The following is a 19,784-nucleotide window of genomic DNA, read 5'->3' as shown; positions in this document are numbered from 1 at the left end:
CCAGGGACCTCTTTTCATTCAACTCACTGTACCCAGAGCCTTGGTTCTTTCCTTTCCACTCTGTCCCAAACTGGCATTCCCCTCAAATGTTCTGCTGACAGTTCATTTCCTCAGTAGTTCAAATGTGCAGCAGCCTTCTATAGCCATCATATCACAGCAAAGCCAAATGGCAGAGGCCTTACCAAGCAGAAACGTAATTCCATCAGTGGTTATTAAACTACCTTAGCTGTGGATCAGTTTTCAGACACAAGAAACAGTATGTATATTTGTGTGAGTGCATATGAGAGAGAGAGAGAGAGAGAGAGAGAGAGAGAGCGTTAACAGTGCAGCCTATATGTTAAAACAGTAAAAAAGTATACCATAATTTGATGTTAAAATATGCAGAAAGCAAGAAGGAATCATAGAGTGATACAACAGAGCAGAATAAAGCAGTCAATTAAAGAGATCTTGTAATATGAAATACCCACCATACCACAAAATATCTTAATGCATTACAATAAATGCATATCAGTTTATCACTTACCTTGCAACATTACTTTCATTGATGCCATTTTGTAAAAAAGTTAAGATATTTTTTTAAATATAACACATACATTCCTAATACCCAAAATGTTAGCTTCAAATTGTGAGGGAGGGAAGCAAGCCATGATGCCGTGCCTGGATGTAACAAAGGGATTGTGCTAGAGGAGGAGCAAAGAAGAGGCCTCTGTGTGATCATTATTAACTGTGGTTTACCCTGATGTGTGAACACTTATTTATTGATCAGTGTGGCTAAAATCACTCCAGTACTGAATTAAAAATATTCTATATCAGTTAGTAAAACCATAGATGAAAGTGTGTATGCTTGGTGATCTTAAAATTAAACATTCTTCCCCTTGCATTCCCCTGAAAAGCTCCCACAGTGTGGGAGTTGGCCTGAAAAATCACCTCCCCTCTTCCTCCAGTGGGAGCCTCTGCTGGATCGTATTCCTTTCCATAAACAAAAGGAGTTATTCCATTTGTGGAAGGAGCATTCTGGATCCAACCCACTGTATTTTGCTTACCGATCACATTTATTTTCATGATTTACTTACCTCAAGAAGCCCTGCCAAGTACTTCTTACAAACTGTGAATGGCTCCGTTGTAACAGAGTAGGAATTCCAGTCTGGGAGTGCAGTAACATGAACCATTCCTCTTAATGTTCTTTCCAAAGAAGGTAATCCATAGAAGTGAGGGGCATCTGTTACTCTTAGATACTGCAGAAGTTTAAGAGCTAGCTCTGTTCGGAAATAGCCAGTAAGTTCTAGGTCTTTCCTGTAGCAAAACATAAAATTGACAGTTCTGGCATTATATATTAATTGGCTTATTCATTGGATAGCAAGTGATGGTTTACATCTATACTCCACACAATTTAAGTTTAAATGAACTAATCAAACCTAATGTAATAGAAGAAAAAAGAGGAGGTGCTGTAAGTAGATTAGGATCATGGCAGAATGGAAGCTACACCATATTGTGGCAATTACTGGTGCTTGGACATACGGAGACATCATTGTAAATGACAACTCAGGACACATGAAAAAGCTGGAGAAGTGTCCAGCCGGCACTCATCTGTAGAATGTTCAAAACTTCAGTCCTGATTCAAAGTACTGATCAATATACTGATTCACATAGAGTAATTTCCCATTATAAGCCAGACAGCGTTTAAGCAGTAGGAGAAAGAAGATAAACAGGCAGATTAGCTTCTCTATGACAATACAGAGTTCCATAGCATTCATTCAAGCAGAACATGCTTAACTGGTAGAGTAAAGTTACAAGCCTCTACACGAGTGGGCCTTTCTCTTCAAATTATGCAGCCACAGGAGTGGCTGTATACTATAGTCAGCACAATTTTTTTGCATTCTGCAATGTTAAATTGAAAATACCCCCCATGCCATTCTGATGCTTCCCATAAGCTCATTTCAAAACAAAACCTTACTAAACTTATAGTCCTGAACTCAGAAATACTTGCTTAACAACCCTGTCAATTTTCATGGTGATGCACAAAACAGAGAGAATTGAGAGTTCAAAGTGTAAAGAGAGAGAGAGAGAAACCAGATGCCTTTGGGACTTTTTTCTGTCAGAGTTCTCATAATTTGTTGAAATTCATTAAAAATCAGTCATGTTCACAGAGTACCTGAAATCCTGTTATTGACCTTGCCCCATACTCAGACCATCGTCTTCTGGAGTTTAAAAGTTTAAAAAATGCCTGGCTGATTTTTAATTAATTTAAGAAAATTAGCATTACACTCAATGATAAGGCTAGGCATGCTCAGTAAAAACCAACTGTCAGTGTTCTAAAAGCCAGATTCACAGCTGCTGGGCTTGCCCAATAAGAGGACCACACCCACACCAGACCTTTATTTCGCTTTAGACAGTCATGGCTTCCCCAAAGAGTCCCGGGAAGTATACTTTGTGAAGGGTACTGAGAGAAGTCTCTTATTCGCCTGACAGAGCTCCAGTGGCCTGAGTAGTTTAAAAGTAAGCCACTCTGACTGAAGGTCTGTGAGGGGAACACGCCATCTCCTAGCAACTCTCAGCACCCTTCACTAACTACACTTTCCAGGATTCTTTGGGAGAAGCCATGACTATTCTAAAGCGAAATAAAGGTCTGGTGTGGATGTGGACAGGGACAACGAATGGGAGACTACATGTGCCTGCCGTAGAATAGAAGGGTGGGGAAACGCTGAAAAAGGATGATACTGTTCAACAATGTTTTCCTTTTGGAAAGGAAAGGGCCATCCCCTCTGCTCTGTACTCACCCATGCAATCTCCTCTCCTCCCCCTCCCCCCTGCCCTCCTCCTCCCCTCCCTGCCCCTCCCCCTGATCAGTTTCACCTATCCTAAGCATCGTTGTACAGGAGTAAATTCCACTAAACTCAAAAAGCATGCAAATGATCAAATCTGCCTTTCCCTTCTCCTCCCTCCCACCCCCCTTCCTTCACCCCTCCCATCCCCTTCCTTCACCCCTCCCATCCCCTTCCTTCACCCCTCCCATCCCCTTCCTTCACCCCTCCCATCCCCTTCCTTCACCCCTCCCATCCCCTTCCTTCACCCCTCCCATCCCCTTCCTTCACCCCTCCCATCCCCTTCCTTCACCCCTCCCATCCCCTTCCTTCACCCCTCCCATCCCCTTCCTTCACCCCTCCTCCTCCTTCCCCTCCCCTCCAACTTCCCTGTGGTCAGTTTTACCTAGGACAATGACCTGGGAGACCAGGGTTCGAATCCCCACACAGCCATGCTCACTGGATGACCTTGGGCCAGTCACTACCTCTCAGCCTCAGAGGAAGGCAATGGTAAACCACTGCTTACCATGAAAGCCCTATTCATAGGGTCACCATAAGTCAGAATTGACTTGAAGGCAGTCCATTTCATTTTCAAGCATGATTGCAAATGATCAAACCTGCCCTGCCTTCCTCCTCCCTCCCACCACCTCCCTTTTGCCCCTTTCCTCCCCCTTCCCTCTCCTTTCCTTCATCTCTCCCCATTCCTTTCCAATCCCCTCTTCCCCATCCACCTCCTTCTGCTCCCCTCTCACCCCGTCCTCTTTCCCTCTACTCTCCCCTCCCCCCCATGCTCAGTTTTACCTATTCTAGCCATGATTGCATGGGTGTAAATCCCACTGAACTCAATAAGCATGTACATGATCAGACCTGCCTTTCCCCTCCTTCCCCTCTCCTCTCTTCTTCCTCCCCTCCCCTCTTCCTTCTCTCCTGTCCACTCCAGGCCTTCCTCCCTATGGTCAGTTTGCAGACCAACCCAAATTTTCTTTGCATTTTGACTATTTTTTAGGGCAGTACAATATCTCAGAGAGAAGGTCAGGTCTCCTGATCCCCTGGTGCATTCACTAGAGCTGGCCAATTTCCCTGCTTTTTAAAGCTGGATAGAAATATTTGTTGGCCATAGGTACATTTTTAACCCGCAAGGTTTTTTGCCTATTAGTGAATAGTCACAATCATGCACCTTACTGTCCATTCTTCAGTTTAACCAGGACAGCATCCTGCCTGTGAGCCTTAAAGCATGCATTTGACCATAACTATATTGGCCAAATCCAAGAAATCTTTCTGACTTTTCAACACAGCTCTTGGCACTGAAAAACCAATAGTTTTCAAACTGTGTTCCAGGGAGTCCTGGGTTCCTCAATGAAAAGTTCAGAAATGGCTGACAAACCTTATTTCTATAATAAACCTATACCCTATCTTTTCAGTGGAAAGAACCCTCTAAGGTGGCTTAGAACAAATAAAAAGTAAATAAGAACATGAATAAAAAAACGGTAGCAGCTAACAACCGGCATACATAACAAGTCAGCACAAGACTGAACTAAGCAGAAAAGTTTAAGGTCTGATTAAATAGTGGGGTCACTACTGAAATGATACCCATAAGTCTGATGGACTTCTATGATGGGTCAGAAAAAAGAGCACCTGAGTGCCCACCCTTGTTGATATTTCCCTGTAACACTCAGCTACAGAAAAATATTGGAATATGAAGAAGAATGCTTTTATTTCGGTCACAGACCAGCCATAATACGGGAATATGCTTTTAGGGTGCATTCCCAATTCATGCAGGACAATATTTAGGCTCAATAACTCTGTCCAGAGCTTCATTTGAAGCAAATCTACATTCCAGAATTTGCTTTAGGATCTCTCACAGTGTGTGGCAAAACAAGTTAATGTGGATTCTGTCTGCATTTGAAAAGCTTTTTTCCACAAACATGAACAAACAACTTTCCAATAAAATTGAAAGCTGAAGTTTACAGGACTCTGTAAAAAGAAATAACATTTGTGCTGGAAAAAAAACGCATTCTGTGCAGCATAACCAATGCCTGACATTTTAAGCACACTACATAGCAATAATATTTTAAGAATCAAATGTCTTATGTAGACAACTCTTTTATGCTATACCTGTCAGTAACAGACATGAAGCTGAGCAGAAGTGTATTAAAAAAAGCAATCAATTCTTTCTGCAGTTGTTGTCTGACAGCAATCTTTAGGTCATCTATTTCATCTTGTTGCTGGGATTCCGGCTGCACTATAAGATCTAGTAGAGACTTTGGATTCTGCAAAGAAGATCAGTAAAATATTATCAGAACAGATATTTCATTACTTATTCTCCACAAGAGCTGGGGAATCAGGCTGTTATACAGAGGGACAGTTCAAACTATATATTTTTCTAAACAAAACAGTGATAATGAACTGTACTACAGCAACTGCAGAATCATTAAAGTTGTTCAATAAGTTATTTTCAGTAATGCATAAATGTCAAATAACCAGACGGTGACAAGACGCCTGGCACAGATAGCACAGATTTACAGAATGGTTTATCACCTGGAACAGCTTCAATGGATAGCCGTTTTCAAACACAAGAGAGGTTCTTCTGATTCTTCTGAGAAGATTTTATTTTTGTGAAATAAATACATACTTATTATTCACTCATTGCAAGATATTGAAATATCTTGTCTCAGGGTAGCAATTGTATGGCACACATACTGCATTTGCCCTAAACTTAAAACTGCACATTTTGTCACTGGGAATATACAATCATTGCATCATTGTTGGGACTGTTTTTATTATCATCATCATCCCACCCTTCCTCCCAGCAGGAGCCCAGGGCGGTTTTGTGGAATACAATTGTGCAATTGTACAATTGTCCACCTACTGGATGGCCCCTATGGCATCATTCAGAGTAAATTTATCCAGTAGCCATCAGTGGGGAGGCACTGCTCACCTGGCTTCCCAATGTCAAGTGCTGCTGCTGATTAATGAAAGGGTGAGGTGGAAGGGAGCTCAATGTGGTACAGGTGCAGTGGCCGCAGGACTGAACTGGCTTTGCCTTTATGCCCAAACCACATTGAACTGCATGTCACCTCACTCCCCTTCCCAATCGACACAAAAATGGTTTTTAAGAGATATCTGAAAATTAACAGCGAGGATGTCTACCAGATCTTTGCTAGAAGTGTATTCCACAGTGACACTAAATGTCCAACTTCTAGTTGAAGCCAGTTGGGCTTCTGAAACACAGAAGACAACTAACAGCACTCCTCTAGGTGAGCAAGTTGGGACATAAGGGGTCAGAAAGGCATTAAGGCTTCTTGAGTCCAAGTTGTTCTGGGCTTTGTATGTTAATACTGGCATGGTCCCCCTCTAGGATGCACACCTTAACATGGTGAGGGGGTTTGAGAGTGTCGAAAAAGCTAACAGCAATGCTGTCAGGAGTCTAAACCAAGAGGATAGACTCCTAGCAGGGGCACCCAAGGCGGAATGGTCAAAGATGAGACACCAGACTAAGATGCATCCAAACTCAGAGGAAGGTAATGGTAAACCACTTCTGAATACCTCTTACCATGAAAACCCTATGAACAGAATATCCAAAATGCAACACGAGGTAGTGCCCAGGTCAGAAGGCACTCACTGAGCTACTGGGGAAGAACAAAGGACAAGTACAAATAGCGCTGTGACTAATGACGCAGATGGGTCAAAGCCAAAAGGAAGCCCAGACGCTGATACGCACAGATGCGAAAGGAGAGTTTGGAGTTGTACAACGCACACAATAGGAACATGTAATGTGAGAAGCATGAACCAGGGAAAGTTAGAAATTGTCAAGCAAGAAATGGAATGCATCAACATCACAATACTTGGCATGAGTGAATTTAAATGAATGGGAATAGGACATTTTCAATCAGGCAAGGTCTGAGTGAGTGATATCAATGAGATTAAATTGAAAACCTATTAACATAACCATCAACCAAGTCTACACTCGAACGGCAAACGCAGAAGAGGAATTGGAGAGATTTTACGCAGAAGTACAGGAAGAAAGTGATCACCCACCAAAACATGATGTGCTGATAATCACGGAATGGAATGCAAAAGTAGAGAACAGAGAAAAACCAGGAATTGTGGGGAAATGGGGCTTAGGAGATAGAAATGAAGCAGGAGAAAGACTTATTGAATTCTGTGAAGCCAATAATTTGTTTCTTGCAAACACATTTTTTGAACAACTGAAAAGATGACTGTACACGTGGACATCACCAAATGGTCAAGATACGAATCAAATTGATTATATAATTGGTAGCAGGAGATGCAGAAGCTCCATACTTTCTGTGAAAACAAGACCAGGAGCAGACTGCAGTACAGATCATGAACTGGTCGTATCGAAAATCAGAGTAAAGCTAAAGAACAACAAAGCAATCATAATGCCAAAATACAATTTAAATAACATCCCAGAAGAATATAAAGACCAAATAAGGAACAGATTTGAGGCTTTAAACTTAGCTGACAGAGAATCAGAAGAACTATGGAGTGAAGTCAGAGACATTATCAGGGAAGTATGCAAAAAGACCTCTAGTTAAAAAGAGAGAAAGACCTCAATGGATGACTGAAGAAACTCTTAAAATGTTTAAAGAGAAAAGACAAGCAAAAGCAAAAGGAGACACAAACATGGTCAGAACCCTAAATGCAATAATACAGTGACAAGTACTTAGGGACAAAGAGAACTATGACAATAGTTATTGTAAAGAAATAGAAGAGGACAACAAAAAGGGTAGAACAAGAGCCCTACTCAAAAAGATTAGAGAAATTAAAGGGAAATTCAGACCAAGAGTAGGGAAGTTGCATAATCAACAGGGGTTCACACTGACTGACCGAGATAAAATAAAAGGGAGATGGAAGCAATACACTGAAGAACTCTATAAAAGAGATACAAGGATGACAGATTCATTCATGGAGGAACCGTATGATGAAGAACCAGAAATTTTAGAATGTGAGGTTAAAGCTGCTCTTGAAACATTTGGAAGAAACAAACCACCAGGAACAGATGGCATACCAACAGAGTTGCTACAAGATACTGAGACTGAATCTGTCCAAACTTGTCAACAAATATGGAAAACTAATGGCCCAGAGACTGGAAACGTTCCATATACATCCCAATTCCAAAGAAAGGGGATCCCAGGGAATGCAGTAATTATCAAACTATTGCCTTAATATCCCATGCAAGTAAAGTAATGCTCAAGATTCCACAACAAACGCTTTTACCATATATGGAGCGTGAAATACCAGGTGTCCAAGCTGCATTTAGAAAGGGAAGAGGCACCAGAGATCATAACACAAAGATACGATGGATAATGGAAAGGACCAACGAATTTCAGAATGAAATCACCGTGTTTCATAGATTACAGCAAAGCCTTTGATTGTGTAGATCATGAAAAACTATGGAATGCTTTAAAAGAAATGGGGGTGCCACAGCATCCGATTGTCCTGATGCGCAACCTACACTCTGGAAAAGAGGCTACTCTAAGGACAGAATATGGAGAAACCAATTGGTTCACCATCAGAAAGGGTGTGAGACAGGGGTGTATTTTATCACCCTGTTTGTTTAATCTATATGTAGAGCATATAATATGGAAAGCAGGATTGCACCAAGATGAAGGAGGTGTGAAAATTGGAGGGAGAAATATCAATAATTTAAGATATGCAAACATTACCATACTATTAGCAGAAAACAGTAATGATTTGAAATGAATGCTGATGAAAGTTAAAGAGGAAAGCACAAAAGCAGGACTACAGTTGAACGTCAAAAAAACTAAAGTAATAACAGAAGATTTATGTAACTTTAAAGGTGACAATGAGGACATTGAATTTGTCAAGGATTATCAATACCTTGGCACAGTCATTAACCAAAAGGGAGACAATAGTTAAGAAATCAAAAGAAGGGTAGAACTGGGGATGGCAGCTATGAGAGAACTAGAAAAGGTCCTCAAATGCAAACATGTATCACCGAACACTAAAGTCAGGATCGTTCAGACCATGGTATTCCTGATATCTATGTATGGATGTGAATGTTGGAGAGTGAAAAAATTGGATAAGAGAAAAATCAACTCTTTTGAAATGTGGTGTTGGAGGAGAACAAAAAAGACAAATAATTGGGTGTTAGAATAAATTAAATCAGAACTATCACTAGAAGCTAAAATGATAAAACGGAGGTTAGCATACTTTGGACACATCATGAGAAGACATGATTCACTAGAAAAGACAATAATGCTGGGAAAAACAGAAGGGAGTAGAAAAAGTAGAATACCAGAAAAGAGATGGATTGATTGCATAAAGGAAGCCACAGACCTGAACTTATGAGATCTGAACAGGGTGGTTCATGACAGATGCTCTTGGAGGTCACCGATTCTTAGGGTCGTCATAAGTCGTAATCAACTTGAAGGCATATAACAACAACTGGCCTGGTAGCATATGGATGGCCAGTACAGAAGTTTTAACAGAGATGTGACACACTTGCCAGATCTCTGCCTCATCAGCAAGTCCAGCCACTGTGTGCTGCACTAGCTGGAGCTTCTGGAGGAGGCCCAAGGGAAAGCCCTACATCAAGCACATTGCAGTAATCCAGTCTTGAGGTTACCAATGTAGGTACTACAAGATGTCCAAATCCATTTATGGCTGTAGCTGGCATACCAGACAAAGCTGGTAAAAGGCACACCTAGCCACAGAGGTCACTTGGGTCTCTAATGCCAAAGATGTATCCTGGAGTATTCCTAAGCTATGTAGCAACTCCTTCAGAGGGAGTGCAACCCTATGTAGAATGGGCAACTGGATTAACTTCTTCACATGGGAACCATCTACTCACAAAGCCTCTGTTTTCCCAGGATTCAAACTCAATTATTGGCCTATATTCAGGCACTGGTACTGATGACACCATGCTCCAAAATTCTCAGTGATCACTCCCAGTGGCTCCATGTAGTTGTTAAATAGCCCTGGGAACAATATATATCCCTGAAGGATCCCATAGCATTTGCTTTGCAATAGGAACAGTTTGTGCTTCCACCATCAGGGATAATGAGTGAATCTGTTCCATTCAAACATCTTTGGATTGAATCCATTGTTTGAAAAGTTCTATAGAGGATTTCCTGCATTTATTGCTTCTTTCTCCATGATCCAGTGTAGTGTGGTGGATACAAAGCTGGATTAGGATCTGGAAGACCAGGGTTCAAATTTTCACTCAGCCATGAAGCTCACTGGAGTCCTGAGGCCAATCACAAACCTACCGCACAGGGTTGTTGCAAAGATAAAATAGTGAGCAGGAGAATCACGTATGCCACCTTGAACTCTTTGGAGGAAAGGAGGCATATAAACATCATACATTGTAATTCTATTTAGACCATCTACACATTACCCACCAGACAAAATGTTACTTTTGTTTCAGAGGAGAAATCAGAACAAGCTGCTGCATGATCAAAGTAGATGTCCATCTAGTCCAACCACTGCTAGTCAGAGCAGATGGTACAGGGTTAGATGGATCAATTATTTTTGTTTAGAATACAGGCAGTTTCATGTTGACATAAGCTTAGTCCTGCGCACAAGCCAAGATAGGGAAAATGTAGTAGAGCAACTAGGATCTATTAAAACATGTTACAATTCACACTGGCAAAGAAAAGTTGAAGAGCCCATTGCCTGTGTCTCAATAAGCACAGACAGTGTTACTAATCTGAAAAGAAGAGTACAATCCAACCCCTTGGCAGTGGGGCCACTCATACCTGCCATGGCAGAAAGTAAGGAAGGCAGGAAAGTTCTGTTTTCTTGATGCACCAGCTCCAGGCTGGCACTGCAGAGGAGACTGGATCAGGCCTAGTTCCACAATTTTCTGGTAGCTGTACCTGTTGAGGGTCCAGCAGATCCTTGGCCATTCCAGCTCCTCCCCGACATGCCTTGTTTCACAGGTTTGTGCTGGCTGCCACCAGCTGGTATACTACCCACCCCAATTTAGGTGGGTGGGGTTGGGATCCTCATGGCAGCGGAAGGACACTTTTGTTTCATCCAAACTCCCTGCAGTGCAGCAGAATGGTAGATGATGATGGTGGTGGATTGTTCTGCCTGTTTCCTATTAAAAATTAGTTGCTAGTCAGAAACTTACCTGCTTCAGGACTACATCCAGGATCCATTTTAGATTATCTATCTCTGAAGTACTCTTCTGTTCCTTAAGAAACTTGCTTAGAAAACATACGATGTCAACCAGGAGTTTCTCATCCTCTGAAGAAGCTGGAAGCACTTGAAGAAACCTTCAGTAGAGACAATAGCGTAACATTCTCATTGGTGTAAGTTAAGCCTCGATTGACATTCCTCATTCTACTCTGCAAGTTTGAATGATCAAGATAATTTTAGCAAACAGTAACATGCAGATGGCCAATGAAAATGCTAAGGAACAAAGTGCTGGAATGCAAATGTTCAAAACAACTCTAACACATAATAATGCTTGAAATTTCATGAGGTCAGTGTAACATCTGAGCAGCCAAGAAACATCACAGTGTGTGGAATGACAAGACAAGGAAGACAGCAGACTGTCCATCCCTTTATTTTTCTCATTTCCCTGTTTATCCCATTGCTTCTGTGTGCACTCACAGACACACCAGGAGTTACCATCACTACCAACCATCTAACTGCTCAAAGAACTACTTGGGTCAAACAGGCCACTGAAAGGGGGGCAAAGGTTGAAGAGCAACAGGACAAGCCACTTACTGCTCAGCCCAAGCCATTACAAGCTGAGCTCTTATTATCCACTTGGGGATTTGATTAGGCTGGTACAGGGACAAGAAAGCAGTTAATGAAGTTGAATGGGATGGGAGGTCTTGATGATTATTTTGCAACAGTAGATATTATGGGCAGAGAAAGAGACTCAGCTATATTGCTGCTAAACACAGATGGATTTACTGGTTTAAAAGATACTTATCCCAGTGCCAAATGTTTAGGAAGTCTCTAAAAAGTCTGCATTTTTGAAAGTTTCAAAGCCAAATCTACTGTGACAAGACGGCTTTGTAGCCAGTTATAAATCTTACACTTACATACTGACCTGCTTAATGCTGTTTGCCAAGCCAAGCACTTCAAAGAGGCCCCATAAGGGCCACTGCTGCACATTAATGCCAGCCTGTCATTTAGAATATAAAAATTCATTCTTGCAATGGCAGCCCTCACTTCCCTGTGGGACACTGCTCGAATGATGGAATTAAGACAATCTTGCAGTCCACTGATTGCGTGCGTTATCTTCAGTGTAATAATATTCTCCATGGAGAGCTTTAATGTATCTAAAAATCTGAAATAAACAAGGAAATCAAATGATGATTAAGGATGAATTTAAAAAGACTAACTAATGAAGCAATTTTGCTTGTTTTTTCCTTCCTTTATCAAATGACCATAAATTACTTTTTGTTGCTTTTGAAACTTTAGGCAGGATTTCTCTTATTTTAAGAGGCCATCTATCAAATATTATACCTATGTTTTTTAAGTGTTTTTGATTTATTAACTACTATTAATAAAGTAATACTTCACAGAAATATTAAGCATCTTCTTTACGAGATCCCAGGCTATATAATCAATAACAGCAGTCAAGAGCCACAACACTCTATCTAAATTCCAACTCAAAGCAAATTAACATGGGCTGATTTTGAATGATGCCCAAATCAAATACACTGAAGTTTCAGCTGGATTTGAAATCAGGCCTGGTTCATCACTTGCTTCTCCATCGTTCTCCCTACATTTCCCAAGCTTTTCCTGTTGAGCGGAAGTGGAAATGGAGGTCTTGTTTAACACAATGATACCAGAAAGCATTGGAAACTACATTTCTGTGTTTACCCAGACTTAATGGACACTCCTACAACGTTTGTGGGACCATCCAGACTAGTACAAGAGGCTCAGCTGCAGGAAGGCCTTGCTATTGCCAGTTGTCCCTCTCCAGAACAAGTCTGTGAAAGGCAGTGCTGACAGCAGGGATGGCTGGTAGATAAGCTTGATTGAGTTGATTGGAAGAGTGACATTGCACTTAGGTCATGCATATGGGCTTCCCATGAGCAACTGGTTGGCTCTTGTGTGAACAGAATGCTTGATAGGCCTTGGTTCTGATGCAACAGGTTCTTCTTACATACTTATGGGCTTCCTATACCATTTACTTCCATAGTCTCATTTTACTAAACACATATTCTAACTAGAAGAATCCAGAATTAACCCAATTTTGCTTTCCTTAGAAAGATCAATATTTTGCATTCACAGTCAAGAGAAAGAGGCCAAGACCTTACAGTATGAATTTCAGGATGACACACAGGCAACATTCCTTATAGTTAGAACAATTTTTCACCCAAAACAGAACTCCTGTTTCAAATTCTAGCTCACAAAGGGATTCAGAGGAAGTTTTAATGCTGTAAAGCTGAGTAGCTTACTCTTTGGTTCCTGTCTCATAATCGACGAGTTTTAATAAGTTATCAATTCCATGGAACCAAGACAAGTTCCAAGCCATTTTAAGCATGTCTGACACAGGTTTCGAGGCCCAGAGTTCACAAGAAAATGGTAACACCACTGAGTTAGTGCTCACAGCATGATGAGCTGTGACTCTGACAGGCAGATGATACCTTTAAAGGGAAAAGGTGGAAAACAGTCAAAGTTAAAATAGTCCTTTATCATCTGAAAACTTCCAAATTTCTGGTAATAAAAGTTAATTTATAAGTATATGGTTTAGAAGAGATTTTTTCTTTTGTTATACTAGTATCTCACTCTTAAAACAGCATTTGCTGTGTAATCTCCTATTGATTGATTGACTGAAGGAGCCACACACCTGCTTTGCTTCTTCAACACTGTACAATTAGATAAGCCATTACTGTTCACTAAGCCTTGATTTAGAGGTTAAAGAATACAGAAATCACATCTCGCAGTTCCTCAAGATGTGCTTTGAACATCCAGCTGCCACTTATTCCATCAAGACTAGAATGCATTAGCATGAGAATATTCACATTTTTCATTGTGTGCATATGAGGTGGCTTCCCATACTTTCTCTTGTCAGGTTTATTCATTGCAGTCTTGAATATGACTCAATGTGACTTGAATGTTTTCAAGAACAAGCACACACACCTTACACCCAATTTCACAAAGAGACAACAGAAGATTGTCTAAAATGAAAGATATTACAACACATGCAATTGATGGGTGCTCCTTGGCGACAGTGCGAAATTCCTCTAGGGAGGAGGTACTCTAACCTATCTTCTGGTGACAGCTTAAGTTAAGGGAGGTCAACCTTGATGGGAATGATTGAAGGATGGGATTTTGCCTTTGGGATGTTAGTATTGGGTGAGTGGGTAGGAGGGAGGAATGTTCATTCTAGTGGTTACAGGACTGGGGAAATATGGAGTGTGAAGAGTAGATAGTTATGATGGAAGGACAGATGTCTGCTTACTACCTTTCATTCTTCCAATGCTTCTCGGGCACCTGTTTGTTCTGCCACTGTCGAGTGGTGTTACTTCGCAATGCCAGGTCAGTTCACAGTAAAAGTTTGTTCATCAATAGTTTGCTCTTGGATGAGAGACACACAGCCTGGCATGCATTACTGAGACCTGGGTGGGCAAGCTGGGTGAAGCGGATCCAATTCAGCTGCTGCTACCTGGTAGTCAGTACAGCACCAACACATATTGGTGTGCTGGGGGAGGAGGTGTTGATATGGTCCCTTGCTCTCGCTCGGAAACCTCACTGCCACGGATTGGGATTGGACGGGCTGCATCTGGTGTTGGGTTATAGGCACATGCTGCTGGTGTATCACACACCTTGTTGCCCAACAGCCTCCCTGACTGCACTGGCAGAGGTGATTTTTTTCATTGTTTTGGGTAAACCCAACATTCTCCAGTGACCTCAACATCCATGCTGAAGCTGCCTCTGGTGGGCCAGCCTGGGACTTCATGGGGCTGTCAGTGGCACAATATACAGAGCAGGTTGTATTCTGGACCTCGTCTTTGTTCGAAGTCCAGAGGTGGATAATCTGAACAAAAGGGGAGATTTGAACTACCCGCTGCCACTAACAGCCCACTTCCTAGTGAGGTTTCCACTCCACAGCACCATTGAGGCACCTTTCTCATAGATACAAAGAAAAGAGACTTACCGTCTCACAATTGCAACAGGCAAACTAAAGGGAAGAATGTGGGAAGAATCACAGGAAACAGTATTGCCCCTACGTTTAAAAAAAGAAGAAAATACTTGTATCAAAAAAGCACTTCATGAGTTAATCAATATGTACCTTAAGTGTCCTGTCACTTGAGCTAATGCCTTCACACAGCAGTTTCATGCATAAAAGATTGTGATACGTAAGGGACTGATCCACAGATCATATTAAGCCATAATTTAATATGAACACACAATGTAACACCACAGTCGGAGGCAGGATGCTTCTGAATACCAGTTGCTGGAAACCACAGGAAGGGAGAGGCTGTTGCACTCAAGTCCTGCTTGGGGGCTTCCCATAAGCAACTGGTTGGCCACTGTGAGAACAGGATGCTGGACTAGCCTGGTGAAGTCTTCATACGTTCTTAGTGTGCTGGTGCATACTGCTGAAATTGCAGGGGCTTTGCTCCTCCCTGATTGCCACTGCCGGGAAGCAAGTCACAATTCAACTTCTTGTATCATCCCAAACAAACCACAAGTGGTAAGCCAAGAAAAAAAGAATCTTAGCTTCCACTCATTGTTTGGGGAGAAACAAAGCACAAGCCCAGGTTCAAATGACAAGATTATGGCTTGTTTCCTGGCAGGGCAACAGCATGGTTTAATGTGATGTGTGAATTAAGTGATGGTCTTCTATAGAAAGTTTGCAATTTTAGCTTTCTAATAGTTATGAGCAAGAATTAAATAATTTACTAAACCATTTATTATTATTAGTAGTAGTAGTAGTAGTAGTAGTAGTAGTAGTAAGTGGAGCTAGCAGAGCTGCAGCATTGGATATGGCCCATTAAAAGACAATTTAAATCACTTTACTTATGAAATAGCAGATACCAAGATGAAAGTGTGCGTCTGCAAGAGTTAAACATAAATTTATTTTACTGAAAAAGATTGTGAGATACTCTTAGAAAATGAAAGTTTAGATGGATCTAAAATTGTTTACAATTAACTTTCTAATAAATGAACATATCAATCAAAATGTATCCCTGCCAGTACATTTGACCTTTGAGATTGAGCTAGAATATGCATGAAGCTACTAAAAGGTCTGTTAATGCATTAACTGCTAATGCATTAACATTGGGTACTCATCTAAGTTTTGCAATTTATTATACTGGCCTTTTAAAAGAAATATCATTGTAGTCTATAGAGCTACTTTAGTTGAAGGCTGTAAAACACTTCAGCTAATGTGGGCAAAACACTTAGTGGACCTTGCATTAAATCTTTGAGGACTCCTTGGTGTTAGGCTTCCAAAATTAATAGCATCTAAAATTAAGATGCTAACTAAGCTCCTGCTAGTGGGAGCATTCTGTGAGTAGAGTTCGTCTCATTGGATGCTGCCACAAGCAGAAGTGGAGGCAGGGAAGTGACTTTCACTAGTCTCCCCTTCCCCCCCCTGCAGTCTTCCCTACGCAGTCCCTTTGCAAATCTGCTTGGGAGAATTGGAGGACTCTCTGGAGCAGTATGAGAGACAGGACATGGGGAAGCATGGGGAGGAGGAGATGGGGGGACATGCCTTCCTGCCCTTGTACTTAATCAGGAGCCTCCAAGGGATTCCAGTTCTCTTTCAGAACAGAAAGAAGGCTAGTTAGGAGCCAAGCCATGGACTTTAAGACCTGGTGAAATCGCTAGCACATTCACAGATTTGCATGTGTGTCAAAATATTGCTGTCCTGGGCTCCTGCTGGGAGGAAGGGTGGGATATCGATCAATCAATCAATATGCAAAAATAATTGAATGTCGTTCACCATGGCATTAAGTCTCGCTTTGGGTAGGGATCAGTTTCACTATCAAATGCTGATCAGCTTAACATTTTTTCCTTTGCAGATGTGGGTTGAGTTGTGCCTGCAAAGGAAGATCTTTTGCACTGCCAGCTTGAATTCAAGCCAGCAATGTGGAGGAAGAATTGTGAGCACACTTTTATGCTTTAAATTGCTCCCAATTCTTCCTTTGCACCAAAAAGTCAGCACTTTTTAAATTTGGCACCTTTCCTGTTGTCATGCAGGGTGACAGAAAAGGAGGAAAATTAATAGAATGCCAAACTCTTTGATGCAAAGGAAGAATCAGGAGCATACAGAGTGCATACAATGCTTCTTCATTTTAGCTGTGGTTTAAATTTTCAAATCCAGGGCTTGACGTTTCCCATGCCTGATGTCATATACAACATCTGATGCAGGAAAAGTGGACATGGTTTGCCCAAAATGGCCTGGTGGACCCAATTAGCTACAGAGGCCAAAAGTTCTTCATGCCTATGCGTTACTTCTAATTTACATTTGCCTTTGCTGGAACAGGGAGAACAGATATTTTGCAACAGTAGGGAAATGAGACAGCATAAAACCAGCCATTATAAACTAGCCTACCATATCTCTTTTCTTGCTGCTTCATCAAACAGTAGTAGGCAAAGTAGTGCTGCTGCTTCACTCATGACAGCACCATAATCTTGGAATATCAAGGAAACTAAAAACAGAACAGAAGGAATTTAAAATATTTCTTCAAGCAGCATAAACACTGTATAAGACAAACCTTCAAGTCTGCTGATAGAACAATTCCATGTGTGTTTACTCTGAAGCAAATCTCATTGTTCAATGAGATTTACTCCCAGTTATAAGTGCAAAGAATTGCAGCCTTACACTATGAATTTCAGAAGAACAACCAAGTTTGGTTTTGCTTTCAAAATGTGATCTATCATCAAAATGTACTAGAAATATTAATGCATCATATACAGTTGAAGGCTAGGTAATGCACACATCTTTAAAGATTTTGGAAAGAAAATGCTTTAAAAAATTTTTTTATAAATGGCATTTCACCTAAGGCTGGTTATTTACTCAGATGCTTAATCTGAAACAGTGAATCAATAACCACAAAATAGTGAATCAGCTACCTCAAAATTTGTCAACACAGTTAAGGAATTCCAGAACACCTGTAATTATGGACAATGATTCTGGGGTCAAATAAATCAACAGGCAGCAAAATATCTACAAGACTAAAGGACTGAAATTAATTAAACCAGAATCATTTTCAAAAATCATTCAATAGAAATAAATGAGAAATTGATATTTAAGTTACAAAATCAATTCTTTGAAGGTAATAGAGGCTGCAGTCCTATGTTTAATAAGGAGCAATTCACGCTGAACACAGAAGAATTTGCTCCCAAGTAAACATGTATAGTAGGAATGGGAAACCTGAGGCTAACATTTAGAGGGCCACAACTCCCATCATCTCTGACCATTAGCCAAGTTGAATATGGCTTACAAGAGCTGTAGCCCAACATATGGAGGGCTACAGATTCCACATCCCTGATATGTAAGATTGTGTTATGAGACAAACAGTTGGTTTTAAATAAACTGATCCACTAAAGAAACTGATCCACTAAACATACCAAATCAATTCTATGTGATTCATTAAAGAAGAGGTTTAATAGTCAACTCAATTAATATGACAATTAATATGACAACTGAACTCTCCTCTTCATTATCTAATCCTTTGATTGAAACAGTAGAAAAACCCTTTTATGGAGGAGACAGGATTGGAACTGTGTGGGATCCCCTCCCAAAAGAATCTTAATGGTGTCCTTTGATTGACAAGGCCTTGTCTGCGGAGCAAGTGGAAGAGTAAACTCTCTCAGGATAAACTCCTCCCAGGAGGATGAAGCAGGACTGGGAAAGACCTCTGACTGACATACTATACAGGTAGCTGTCAGAGCACTGGGCAACATGGAGCAATGTTCTGACTCAGTATAAGAAAGATTGCAACGTTTAGAGTACAATTTTTATATACAAAAATAAAAAGTGAGCCTTTGAGAAATATGTCACAAAAGAGACTGTCCTAGCATTAATATCTTTAGCAGCAATGCACTGTTGACCGTTTAAGCAAAATTACTAAACAAATAAAAGGCACTACACAGTCTATGAAAAAAAACCCTACCTTCCTGCAGCTTTTGCATTTTTTCCTGATGGACTAACACAGTTTTTAGCTTTAATTCTATGATGTTACCTCTAAATAACACCAGCAAGACAGAAGGCTGGTAAGCCAATGACAGCCTTTTAGCTGGATCTGCATATACAAGTTTCCGTAAGAGGGTAAGACATGGCAACATCATACAGTCCATAACCTGTCAAAACCAAAAAAAAAAGGTTTTGTTAACAGAGGGTCTTATGATGTAATCCATGCACCCTCTCTCTTTTCCCTTTACCCTTCTTGCTTCCTTTGGGTCCATATTCTTTTGGAAGTTAAAGGGAATTCAAAGAGCCTTTGTGTAAGTCCTATTTCTTCCCTTTTCTTTTGATACACCAGCCCATTATTCCATGCTTCAAGCACCCAATACTAATTTATAAAGCTCATATTTGAATATTCAGTTGCAAAGTATAAATGTAATGGAAAGAGTTCACAACATGTCTTTCATCTTTTTCTTTGTCATCCTTAGGGCATTTTCGTTCCTCTAAAACATTCACAAAGGCTAATACAGATTAACATACATACATAATTAGATTAATATCCCGCCCTTCCTCCCAGCAGAAGCCCAGCACTTGAAAGACAGTCAGTGATCCATCCAAACTCAGCCATAAATTATAAAATGTGTTGTCTCTTCTTGCTGTAGTGGGAAGTCTCTGAAACTGAGATGCATCCTAGTTACAGGTCAGAAAATAGGCATAAACTAGCTCAATGGTATGCTCTTGGTTGGAAAAATTATTGCAGGGATGAAGACAGACTACTCATACTTTCACACATTCCTTTCAAAAAAAGAAAGGACTTCCCTCAAATACTCTCTATTGTGATAATTTGTATATCGGAATGAATGAAAGCATTACACATCATTGGT

The 19,784-nt window shown here is 40.8% G+C and overlaps 1 protein-coding gene across 4 annotated transcripts in view; it reads right to left on the bottom strand.

Moving 5' to 3' along the window:
- The window catches only part of RTTN (rotatin), a 202,479-nt gene that overhangs the window by 139,148 nt on the left and 43,547 nt on the right, over window positions 1–19,784 (bottom strand). For all 4 annotated transcript variants that reach the window (XM_061594628.1, XM_061594647.1, XM_061594639.1 and 1 more), the window contains exons 21-28: window positions 18,959–19,076; window positions 17,326–17,422; window positions 14,920–14,988; window positions 13,217–13,405; window positions 11,857–12,096; window positions 10,924–11,068; window positions 4,917–5,071; window positions 1,074–1,293 (exon numbers count right to left, since the gene is read on the bottom strand). In XM_061594628.1, the coding sequence (XP_061450612.1) occupies window positions 1,074–1,293; window positions 4,917–5,071; window positions 10,924–11,068; window positions 11,857–12,096; window positions 13,217–13,405; window positions 14,920–14,988; window positions 17,326–17,422; window positions 18,959–19,076 (1,233 nt within the window). The remainder of the gene's footprint in view (window positions 1–1,073; window positions 1,294–4,916; window positions 5,072–10,923; window positions 11,069–11,856; window positions 12,097–13,216; window positions 13,406–14,919; window positions 14,989–17,325; window positions 17,423–18,958; window positions 19,077–19,784) is intronic.

Source organism: Rhineura floridana, chromosome 1, assembly GCF_030035675.1.
Source record: "Rhineura floridana isolate rRhiFlo1 chromosome 1, rRhiFlo1.hap2, whole genome shotgun sequence".
NCBI lineage: Eukaryota > Metazoa > Chordata > Lepidosauria > Squamata > Rhineuridae > Rhineura > Rhineura floridana.
Note: the sequence above shows the minus strand (reverse complement) of the source record. Positions and strands in the feature narration are given on the sequence as shown.